General features: G+C 49.3%; 1 protein-coding gene across 1 annotated transcript in view; it reads right to left on the bottom strand.

Annotated features, from left to right (window-relative positions):
* The window catches only part of LOC137327793 (dickkopf-related protein 3-like), a 299,345-nt gene that overhangs the window by 244,738 nt on the left and 41,386 nt on the right, over positions 1–13,221 (bottom strand). The window contains exon 3 of the mRNA XM_067993599.1: positions 10,656–10,800. Within this exon, the coding sequence (XP_067849700.1) occupies positions 10,656–10,800 (145 nt within the window). The remainder of the gene's footprint in view (positions 1–10,655; positions 10,801–13,221) is intronic.

Genomic DNA, 13,221 nt, shown 5'->3' with positions numbered 1-13,221 from the left:
CATTGGAGAGTCACAACTGAAACTACAGACCCATTGGAGAGTCACACCTGAAACTACAGGCCCATTGGAGAGTCACACATGAAACCACTGACACATTGGAGAGTCACACCTGAAACTACAGGCCCATTGGAGAGTCACACCTGAAACTACAGGCCCATTGGAGAGTCACACCTGAAACTACAGGCCCATTGGAGAGTCACACATGAAACCACTGACACATTGGAGAGTCACACCTGAAACTACAGGCCCATTGGAGAGTCACACCTGAAACTACAGGCCCATTGGAGAGTCACACCTGAAACTACAGACCCATTGGAGAATCACACCTGAAACTACAGGCCCATTGGAGGGTCTCACCTGAAACTAAAGTCCCATTGGAGAGTCACACCTGAAACTGCAGACCCAATGGAGACTCACACCTGAAACTGCAGACCCATTGGAGAGTCACACCTGAAACTACAGACCCATTGGAGAGACACACCTGAAACTGCAGGCCCTGTGGAGAGTCTCACCTGAAACTACAGACCCATTGGAGAGTCACACCTGAAAATAAAGGCCCATTGGAGACTCACACCTGAAACTACAGACCCATTGGAGAGTCACACCTGAAACGACAGATCCATTGGAGAGTCACAACTGAAACTACAGACCCAATGGAGAGACACACCTGAAACTACAGACCCATTGGAGAGTCACACCAGAAACAACAGACCCATTGGAGAGACACACCTGAAACTACAGACCCAATGGAGAGACACAACTGAAACTACAGGCCCATTGCAGGGTCACACCTGAAACTACAGACCCATTGGTGGGTCGCACCTGAAACTACAGGCCCATTGGAGAGTCACACCTGAAACTACAGGCCCATTGGAGAGTCACACATGAAACCACTGACACATTGGAGAGTCACACCTGAAACTACAGGCCCATTGGAGGGTCGCACCTGAAACTACAGGCCCATTGGAGGGTCTCACCTGAAAATACAGGCCCATTGGAGAGCACACCTGAAACTACAGGCCCATTGGAGAGTCACACCTGAAACTGCAGACCCAATGGAGAGACACACCTGAAACGAAAGACCCATTGGAGAGACACACCTGAAACTACAGGCCCATTGGAGAGACACACATGAAACTACAGACCCATTGGAGAGACACACCTGAAACTACAGGCCCATTGGAGAGACACACCTGAAACTACAGGCCCATTGGAGAGACACACCTGAAACTACAGGCCCATTGGAGAGACACACTTGAAACTACAGACCCATTGGAAAGACACACATGAAACTACAGACCCATTGGAGAGACACACCTGAAACTACAGGCCCATTGGAGAGTCACACCTGAAACTACAGGCACATTGGAGAGGCACACCTGAAACTACAGGCCGATTGGTGAGTCACACCTGACACTACAGGCCCATTGGAGAGTCACAACTGAAACGACAGGCCCATTGGAGAGACACACCTGAAACTACAGACCCATGGGAGGATCACACCTGAAACTACAGACCCATTGGAGAATCACACCTGAAACTACAGACCCATGGGAGGGTCACACCTATAACTGCAGACCCATTGGAGGGTCACACCTGAAACTACAGACCCATGGGAGGGTCAAACCTGAAACTGCAGGCCCATGGGAGGGTCACACCTGAAACTACAGACCCATTGGAGAGACACACCTGAAACTACAACCCATTGGAGAGTCACACCTGAAACGACAGACCAATTGGAATGTCACACCTGGAACTACAGACCCATTGGAGAGTCACACCTGAAACTACAGGCCCATTGGAGAGTCACACCTGAAACTACAGACCCATTGGAGAGACACACCTTAAACTACACACCTACTGGAGGGTCACACCTGAAACTACAGACCGATTGGAGAGTCACACCTGAAACTACATTCCCTTGGAAGGTCACACCTGAAACTACGGACCCATTGGAGGGTCACACCTGAAACTACAGACCCATTGGAGAGTCACACCTGAAACCACAGGCCCATTGGGGGTTCACAACTGCATCCAGAGACCCATTGGAGAGTCACACCTGAAACTACAGACCTATTGGGGGTTCACAACTGCATCCAGAGACCCATTGGAGGGTCACACCTGAAACTACAGACCCACTGGAGAGTCACACCTGAAACTACAGCCCCATGGGAAGGTCACACCTGAACCTACAGGCTCATGGGAGGGTCACACCTGAAACTATAGATCCATTAGAGAGTCACACCTGAAACTGCAAACGCATTGGAGGGTCACACCTGAAACTACAGGCCCATGGGAGGGTCACACCTGAAACTACAGACTCATTGGAGAGTCACACCTGAAACTACAAACGCATTGGAGGGTCACACCTGAAACTACAGGCCCATGGGAGGGTCACACCTGAAACTACAGACACATTGGAGAGACACACCTGAAACTACAGCCCATTGGAGAGTCACACCTGAAACTACAGGCCCATTGGAAGGTCACACCTGAAACTACAGATACATTGGCGAGTCAGACCTGAAACGACAGGCCCATAGGAGAGTCACACCTGAAACTACAGACCCATTGGAGGGACACACCTGAAACTACAGACCCATTGAAGGGTCACACGATAAACTACGGACCCATTGGAGGGTCACACCTGAAACTACAGGCCCATTGGAGAGATACACTTGAAACGACAGGCCCATTGGAGGGTCACACCTGAAACTACAGACCCATTGGAGAGACACACCTGAAACTACAGGCCCTGTGGAGAGTCACACCTGAAACTACAGACCCATTGGAGAGGCACACCTGAAACTACAGACCCAATGGAGAGACACAACTGAAACTACAGACTCATTGGAGAGTCACACCTGAAATTACAGACCCATCGGGGAGTCAAACCTGAAACAACAGACACATTGGAGAGTCACATCTGAAAATACAGGCCCATTGGAGAGTCACACCTGAAACTACAGGCCCATTGGAGAGTCAAACCTGAAACTACTGACACATTGGTGAGTCACCACTGAAACTACAGACACATTGGATGGTCACACCTGAAACTACAGATCCATTGCAGGGTCACACCTGAAACTACAGACCCATTGGAGAGTCACACCTGAAACTACAGACACATTGGAGAGACACACCTGAAACTGCAGGCCCATTGGAGAGTCACACCTGAAACTACAGACCCATTGGAGGGTCACACCTGAAACAAGAGGCCCATTGGAGAGTCACACCTGAAACTGCAGGCCCATTGGAGAGTCACACCTGAAACTACAGACCCATTGGAGAGTCACGCCAGAAACTACAGGCCCATTGGAGAGTCACACCTGAAACTACTGACACATTGGAGAGTCACACCTGAAACTACAGACCCATTGGAGAGACACCCCTGAAACTACAGACCCATTGGAGAGGCACACCTGAAACTACAGACCCAATGGAGGGTATCACCTGAAACTACAGACCCATTGGAGAGACACACCTGAAACTACAGGCCCTGTGGAGAGTCACACCTGAAACTACAGACCCATTGGAGAGACACAACTGAAACTACAGACCCATTGGAGAGGCACACCTGAAACTACAGACCCATTGGAGAGTCACACCTGAAATTACAGACCCATCGGGGAGTCAAACCTGAAACAACAGACCCATTGGAGAGTCACATCTGAAACTCCAGACCCATTGGATGGTCACACCTGAAACTACAGATCCATTGCAGGGTCACACCTGAAACTACAGACCCATTGGAGAGTCACACCTGAAACGACAGACCCATTGGAGAGTCACACCTGAAACTACAGGCCCATTGGAGAGTCACACCTGAAACTACTGACGCATTGGAGAGTCACAACTGAAACTACAGGCCCATTGGAGAGTCACAACTGAAATTACAGGCCCATTGGAGAGTCACACCTGAAACTACTGACGCATTGGAGAGTCACAACTGAAACTGCAGACCCATTGGAGAGACACACCTGAAAGTACAGACACATTGGAGGGTCACACCTGAAACTACAGACCCATTGGAGGGTCACAACTGAAACTACAGACACATTGGAGAGACACACCTGAAACTGCAGGCCCATTGGAGAGTCACACCTGAAACTACAGACCCATTGGAGGGTCACACCTGAAACAAGAGGCCCATTGGAGGGTCTCACCTGAAACTACAGACCCATTGGAGAGACACACCTGAAACTACAGACCCATTGGAGATTCACACCTGACACTACAGGCCCATTGGAGAGTCATACCTGAAACAAAAGACCCATTGGAGAGTCACACTTGAAACTACAGGCCCATTGGAGATTCACACCTGAAACTACAGACCCATTGGAGAGTCACACCAGAAACTACAGGCCCATTGGAGAGTCACACCTGAAACTACTGACACATTGGAGAGTCACAACTGAAACTACAGGCCCATCGGAGATACACACCTAAAACTACATACCCATTGGAGAGTCACACCAGAAACTACAGGCCCATTGGAGAGTCACACCTGAAACTACTGACACATTGGAGAGTCACACCTGAAAGTACAGACCCATTGGAGAGTCACGCCTGAAACTACAGGCCCATTGGAGACTCACACCTGAAACTACAGACCTATTGGAGAGTCACAACTGAAACTACAGATCCATTGGAGAGTCACACCTGAAACTACAGATCCATTGGAGAGTCACAACTGAAACTACAGACGTATTGGAGAGTCACACCTGAAACTACAGACCCAATGGAGAGACACACCTGAAACTACAGACCCATTGGAGAGACACACCTGAAACTACAGACCCATTGAATGGTCACAACTGAAACTACAGGCCCATTGGCGGGTCACACTTGAAACTACAGACCCATTGGAGAGACACCCCTGAAACTACAGACCCATTGGAGAGTCACACCTGAAACTACAGACCCAATGGAGGGTATCACCTGAAACTACAGGCCCATTGGAGAGTCACACCTGAAACTACAGACCCATTGGAGAGGCACACCTGAAACTACAGACCCAATGGAGAGACACAACTGAAACTGCAGACTCATTGGAGAGTCACACCTGAAATTACAGACCCATCGGGGAGTCAAACCTGAAACAACAGACCCATTGGAGAGTCACATCTGAAACTACAGGCCCATTGGAGAGTCACACCTGAAACTACAGGCCCATTGGAGAGTCAAACCTGAAACTACTGACACATTGGTGAGTCACCACTGAAACTACAGACCCATTGGATGGTCACACCTGAAACTACAGATCCATTGCAGGGTCACACCTGAAACTACAGGCCCATTGGAGAGTCACACCTGAAACGACTGACGCTTTGGAGAGTCACAACTGAATCTACAGGCCCATTGGAGGGTCACACCTGAAACTACAGACCCATTGGAGAGTCACAACTGAAACTGCAGACCCATTGGAGAGTCACAACTGAAACTACAGACACATTGGAGAGACACACCTGAAACTGCAGGCCCATTGGAGAGTCACACCTGAAACTACAGACCCATTGGAGGGTCACACCTGAAACAAGAGGCCCATTGGAGAGTCACAACTGAAACGACAGGCCCATCGGAGATACACACCTAAAACTACATACCGATTGGAGAGTCACACCAGAAACTACAGGCCCATTGGAGAGTCACACCTGAAACTACTGACACATTCGAGAGTCACACCAGAAACTACATGCCCATTGGAGAGTCACAACTGAAACTACTGACACATTAGAGAGTCACACCTGAAACTACTGACACATTGGTGAGTCACAACTGAAACTACAGACCCATTGGAGAGTCACACCTGAAACTACAGGCCCATTGGAGAGTCACACATGAAATCACTGACACATTGGTGAGTCACACCTGAAACTACAGGCCCATTGGAGAGTCACACCTGAAACTACAGGCCCATTGGAGAGTCACACCTGAAACTACAGGCCCATTGGAGAGTCACACCTGAAACTGCAGACCCAATGGAGACTCACACCTGAAACTGCAGACCCATTGGAGGGTCACACCTGAAACTACAGACCCATTGGAGAGACACACCTGAAACTACAGGCCCATTGGAGACTCACACCTGAAACTACAGACCCATTGGAGAGTCACACCTGAAACGACAGATCCATTGGAGAGTCACAACTGAAACTACAGACCCAATGGAGAGACACACCTGAAACTACAGACCCATTGGAGAGTCACACCAGAAACAACAGACCCATTGGAGAGACACACCTGAAACTACAGACCGAATGGAGAGACACAACTGAAACTACAGGCCCATTGCAGGGTCACACCTGAAACTACAGACCCATTGGTGGGTCGCACCTGAAACTACAGGCCCATTGGAGAGTCACACCTGAAACTACAGGCCCATTGGAGGGTCTCACCTGAAAATACAGGCCCATTGGAGACTCACACCTGAAACTACAGGCCCATTGGAGAGTCACACCTGAAACTGCAGACCCAATGGAGAGACACACCTGAAACTAAAGACCCATTGGAGAGACACACATGAAACTACAGGCCCATTGGAGAGAAACACCTGAAACTACAGACCCATTGGAGAGACACACATGAAACTACAGACCCATTGGAGAGACACACCTGAAACTACAGGCCCATTGGAGAGACACATGAAACTACAGGCCCATTGGAGAGACACACTTGAAAGTACAGACCCATTGGAGAGACACACCTGAAACTTCAGGCCCATTGGAGAGAAACACCTGAAACTACAGACCCATTGGAGAGACACACCTGAAACTACAGGCCCATTGGAGAGAAACACCTGAAACTACAGACCCATTGGAGAGACACACCTGAAACTACAGGCCCATTGGAGAGACACATGAAACGACAGGCCCATTGGAGAGACACACCTGAAACTACAGACCCATTGGAGAGACACACCTGAAACTACAGGCACATTGGAGAGGCACACCTGAAACTACAGGCCGATTGGTGAGTCACACCTGACACAACAGGCCCATTGGAGAGTCACAACTGAAACGACAGGCCCATTGGAGAGACACACCTGAAACTACAGACCCATTGGAGAATCACACCTGAAACTACAGAACCATGGGAGGATCACACCTGAAACTACAGACCCATGGGAGGGTCACACCTATAACTGCAGACCCATTGGAGGGTCACACCTGAAACTACAGACCCATGGGAGGGTCAAACCTGAAACTGCAGGCCCATGGGAGGGTCACACCTGAAACTACAGACCCATTGGAGAGACACACCTGAAACTACAACCCATTGGAGAGTCACACCTGAAACGACAGACCAATTGGAATGTCACACCTGGAACTACAGACCCATTGGAGAGTCACACCTGAAACTACAGACCCATTGGAATGTCACACCTGAAACTACAGACCCATTGGAGAGACACACCTTAAACTACACACCTACTGGAGGGTCACACCTGAAACTACAGACCGATTGGAGAGTCACACCTGAAACTACAGTCCCTTGGAAGGTCACACCTGAAACTACGGACCCATTGGAGGGTCACACCTGAAACTACAGACCCATTGGAGAGTCACACCTGAAACCACAGGCCCATTGGGGGTTCACAACTGCATCCAGAGACCCATTGGAGAGTCACACCTGAAACTACAGACCTATTGGGGGTTCACAACTGCATCCAGAGACCCATTGGAGGGTCACACCTGAAACTACAGACCCACTAGAGAGTCACACCTGAAACTACAGGCCCATGGGAGGGTCACACCTGAAACTACAGACCCATTGGAGAGTCACAGCTGAAACTACAGCCCCATGGGAGGGTCACACCTGAACCTACAGGCTCATGGGAGGGTCACACCTGAAACTATAGATCCATTAGAGAGTCACACCTGAAACTACAAACGCATTGGAGGGTCACACCTGAAACTACAGGCCCATGGGAGGGTCACACCTGAAACTACAGACTCATTGGAGAGTCACACCTGAAACTACAAACGCATTGGAGGGTCACACCTGAAACTACAGGCCCATGGGAGGGTCACACCTGAAACTACAGCCACATTGGAGAGACACACCTGAAACTACAGCCCATTGGAGAGTCACACCTGAAACTACAGACCCATTGGAATGTCACACCTGAAACTACTGACCCATTGGAAGGTCACACCTGAAACTACAGATACATTGGCGAGTCAGACCTGAAACTACAGACCCATTGGAGGGACACACCTGAAACTACAGACCCATTGAAGGGTCACACGATAAACTACGGACCCATTGGAGGGTCACACCTGAAACTACAGGCCCATTGGAGAGTCACACCTGAAACTACAGGCCCATTGGAGGGTCACACCTGAAACTACAGACCCATTGGAGAGTCACACCTGAAACGACAGACTAATTAGAGGGTCACACCTGAAACTACGAACCCATTGGAGGGTCACAGTTCAAACTCCAGACCCATCGGAGAGACACACCTGAAACTACAGACCCATTGGAGAGTCACACCTGAAACTACAGACCCATTGGAGAGTCACACCTGAAACTACAGACCCATTGGAAAGTCACACCTGAAACTACAGGCCCATTGGAGGGTCACACCTGAAACTACAGACCCATTGGAGGTTTATACCTGAAACTCCAGACCCATTGGAGAGTCACACCTGAAACTACAGGCCCATTGGAGGGTCACACCTGAAACTACAGGCCCATTGGAGAGACACACCTGAAACTACAGGCCCATTGGAGAGACACACCTGAAACGACAGACCCATTGGAGAGTCACAGCTGAAACTCCAGACCCATTGGAGAGATACACCTGAAACTACAGACCCATTGGAGAGTCACACCTGAAACTACAGGCCCATTGGAGAGTCACAGCTGAAACTCCAGACCCATTGGAGAGATACACCTGAAACTACAGACCCATTGGAGAGTCACACCTGAAACTACAGGCCCATTGGAGAGTCACACCTGAAACTACAGGCCCATTGGAGAGACACACCTGAAACTACAGACCCATTGGAGAGTCACACCTGAAACTACAGACCCATTGGAGAGTCACACCTGAAACAACAGACCCATTGGAGAGTCACACATGAAAGTACAGACCCATTGGAGGGTCACACCTGAAACTATAGGCCCATTGGAGGGTCACAGCTGAAACTCCAGACCCATTGGAGAGACACACCTGAAACTACAGACCCATTGGAGAGTCACACCTGAAACTACAGGCCCATTGGAGAGACACACCTGAAACTACAGACCCATTGGAGGGTCACACCCAAAACTACAGACCCATTGGAGAGTCACACCTGAAACTACAGACCCATTGGAGAGTCACACCTGAAACTACAGACCCATTGGAGAGTCACACCTGAAACTACAGGCCCATTGGAGAGACACACCTGAAACTACAGACCCATTGGAGGGTCACACCCAAAACTACAGACCCATTGGAGAGTCACACCTGAAACTACAGACCCATTGGAGAGTCACACCTGAAACTACAGGCCCATTGGAGAGACACACCTGAAACTACAGACCCATTGGAGGGTCACACCTGAAACTACAGACCCATTGGAGAGTCACACCTGAAACTACAGGCCCATTGGAGAGACACACCTGAAACTACAGACCCATTGGAGGGTCACACCCAAAACTACAGACCCATTGGAGAGTCACAACCGAAACTACAGACCCATTGGAGAGTCACACCTGAAACTACAGACCCATTGGAGAGTCACACCTGAAACTACAGGCCCATTGGAGAGTCACACCCGAAACTACATACACATTGGAGAGTCACACCTGAAACTACAGACCCATTGGAGAGTCACACCTGAAACTACAGACCCATTGGAGAGTCACACCCGAAACTACAGACCCATTGGAGGGTCACACCTGAAACTACAGACCCATTGGAGAGTCACTCCTGAAACTACAGACCCATTGGAGAGACAGACATGGAAACTTCAGACTTATTATGTGAGCCAAACCTGTTGATTGGATATTGTACAATTTCTTGAACTGATACTTGCGACAACAGGCGATTATGTTCCAAGTAGCTTCGCATTTTAAAAGCCATTTCGTTAAAGTTTCTGCCTCGCAGAGTTTAACAGAACCATCTTGTTTTGTCCCTGTGCTCTGCTGCCCCGTATCCTAACTCGCACCAAGTACCTTTTTACCATCACCCTTGTGCTCGCTGACCAACACTGACTCCCGGTCCGGCAATGCCTTGATTTTAAAATTCTCATCTTTATTTTCAAATCCCTCCATGGCCCTCGCCCCCCCCTCCCTATCTCTGTAACCTCCTCCAGCCCCTACGACCCTCCGAGATCTCTGCGCTCCTCCAATTCTGGCCTCTTGCGCATCCCCGATTTCCATCGCTCCACCATTGGCGGCCGTGCCTTCAGCTGCCCGGGCCCGAAGCTCTGGAATTCCCTCCCTAAACCTCTCCGGCTCTCTCTCTCTCCTCCTTTAAGACGCTCCTTAAAACCTACCTCTTTGACCGAGCTTTTGGTCGCCTGTCCCTAATATCTCCTTCAGTGGCTCGGTGTCAAATCTGGCCTGATAACAATCCTCCGAAGCGCCCTGGGACGTTTTACTACGTTAAAGGCGCTGTGCAAATGCCAAGGAGTTGCTGTTTTTGTTGAGTGACTCACGGGCGTGCAAGGCACAACACAGGTCAGGTCGACAGTCTCGTTGCTGTTCACAGATGGAGCCACTTTGTCCTTTCTCCGCGTGCGGTTTGCATCGTCCCCAGATGCACAAATGACCCGTGCGACATTCTCCGTCTCGAGTGCAGTTCTGAGGAGATTCAGAAACACAGTGACGGCCAATGCGCAATTGAAGTATCCGTTCTTTGCATTGACAACAAATCAACAACGAGGAGTCAATCTTGCCTTTATTCTCGTTCTGGGGGCGTGGGCGACGCTGGCAAGGCCGCGTTTACTGCCGCTCCCTGGTCGACCTGAGGGGCGTTGAGGGCCAATCACACGGTGTGGGGCTGGAGTCACGTGTAGGCTGCACCAGATCGGGATGGCGAGGTCCCTCTCTGAGGGGCATTGGTGAACCCGTTGGGGTTCCTTTGAGATCAAACATGGGCGATTTCTGATCCCTGTCCATAATTTATTGAATTCACTCTCACAACTCGCACCCTCTTGATTTGCCGCCCGGTCCCAGAACCACTCGGCCAATGTACCCGTCTGGGATATTAGGTGCAGGTATAGGAACATAGGAACAGGAGTCGGCCATTCAGCCCCTCGTGCCTGCTCCGCCATTTGATAAGATCATGGGCTGATCTGTGATCTAACTCCATATACCTGCCTTTGGCCCATATCCCTTCATACCTTTGGTTGCCAAAAAGCTATCTATCTCAGATTTAAATTTAGCAATTGAGCTAGTATCAATTGCCGTTTGCGGAAGAGAGTTCCAAACTTCTACCACCCTTTGTGTGTAGAAATGTTTTCTAATCTCGCTCCTGAAAGGTCTGGCTCTAATTTTTAGACTGTGCCCCCTACTCCTAGAATCCCCAACCAGCGGAAATAGTTTCTCTCTATCCACCCTATCCGTTCCCCTTAATATCTTATAAACTTCGATCAGATCACCCCTTAACCTTCGAAACTCCAGAGAATACAACCCCAATTTGTGTAATCTCTCCTCGTAACTTAACCCTTGAAGTCCGGGTATCATTCTAGTAAACCTACGCTGCACTCCCTCCAAGGCCAATATGTCCTTCCGAAGGTGCGGTGCCCAGAACTGCTCACAGTACTCCAGGTGCGGTCTAACCAGGGTTTTGTATAGCTGCAGCATAACTTCTGCCCCCTTGTGCTCCAGTCCTCGAGATATAAAGGCCAGCACTCCATTAGCCTTATTGATTATTTTCTGCACCTGTTCATGACACTTCAATGATCTATGTACCTGAACCCCTAAGTCCCTTTGGACATCCACTGTTTTTAACTTTTTACCATTTAGAAAGTACCCTGTTCTATCCTTTTTTGATCCAAAGTGGATGACCTCACATTTGTCTACATTGAATTCCATTTGCCACAGTTTTGCCCATTCACCGAATCTATCAATATTCCTTTGTAATTTTATGTTTTCATCTACACTGCTTACAATGCCACCAATCTTTGTGTCTTCGTCAAACTTAGATATGAGACTTTCTATGCCTTCATCTAAGTCGTCAATAAATATTGTGAATAATTGAGGCCCCAAGACAGATCCCTGCGGGACTCCACTAGTCACGTCCTGCCAATGTGAGTACCTTCCCATTATCCCTACTCTCTGTCGCCTTTCGCTCAGCCAACTTCCTAACCAAGTCCGTACTTTTCCCTCGATTCCATGGGCTTCTATCTCAGCTGACTGCTATTTTTTCCCACCCCAAAGAAATTCCGGTTTATTTATTCCAATCAGTTCTGGATTTCCATTTATTTCACTGCTTCCTTGGGCAACTTTCAGTCGTTTCTTACATTATCATTCCAAAAACTCTTAAAACTTACCACATCAAAATGAACAAGTCCAGGATAAACCTGCCGTTTTCCGAATTAATATTGCAAGTCGGAAATGATGCATTCTGCAATAGTTCTGGTGTTAGCTGCAATATGTGGATTCCCTGATTTAGCAATGCAGACTGGGGCTCTTTTCTCTAGAAAAGAGAAGACTGAGGGGCGGCCTGATAGAGGCCTTTTAGGCATTTCATAGCAGCGATCATCAAACTAAATTTGACACCGAGCCACATAAGGAGATATTAGGACAGGTGACCAAAAGCTTGGTCAAAGAGGTAGGTTTTAAGGAGCGATTTAAAGAAGAGAGAGACGGAGAGGGAGAGGTTTAGGGAGGGAATTCCAGAGCTTAGGGCCCAGGCAGCTGAAGGCACGGCCGCCAATGGTGGAATGATTAAAACCGGGGATGCGCAAGAGGCCAGAATTGGAGGAGCGCAGAGATCTCGGAGGGTTGTAGGGGCTGGAGGAGGTTACAGAGATAGGGAGGGGGGGCGAGGGCCATGGAGGGATTTGAAAACAAGGATGAGAATTTTAAAATCGAGGCGTTGCCAGACCGGGAGCCAATGTAGGTCAGCGAGCACAGGGGGGGTGATGGGTGAACGGGACTCGGTGCGAGTTAGGATACGGGGGAGCAGCAGAGTTTTGGATGAGCTGAAGTTTACAGAGGGTGGGAGATGGGGGGGCCGGCCAGGAGAGCATTGGAATAGTCAAGTCTAGAGCCATG

This window comes from Heptranchias perlo, chromosome 12, assembly GCF_035084215.1.
Source record: "Heptranchias perlo isolate sHepPer1 chromosome 12, sHepPer1.hap1, whole genome shotgun sequence".
NCBI lineage: Eukaryota > Metazoa > Chordata > Chondrichthyes > Hexanchiformes > Hexanchidae > Heptranchias > Heptranchias perlo.
Note: the sequence above shows the minus strand (reverse complement) of the source record. Positions and strands in the feature narration are given on the sequence as shown.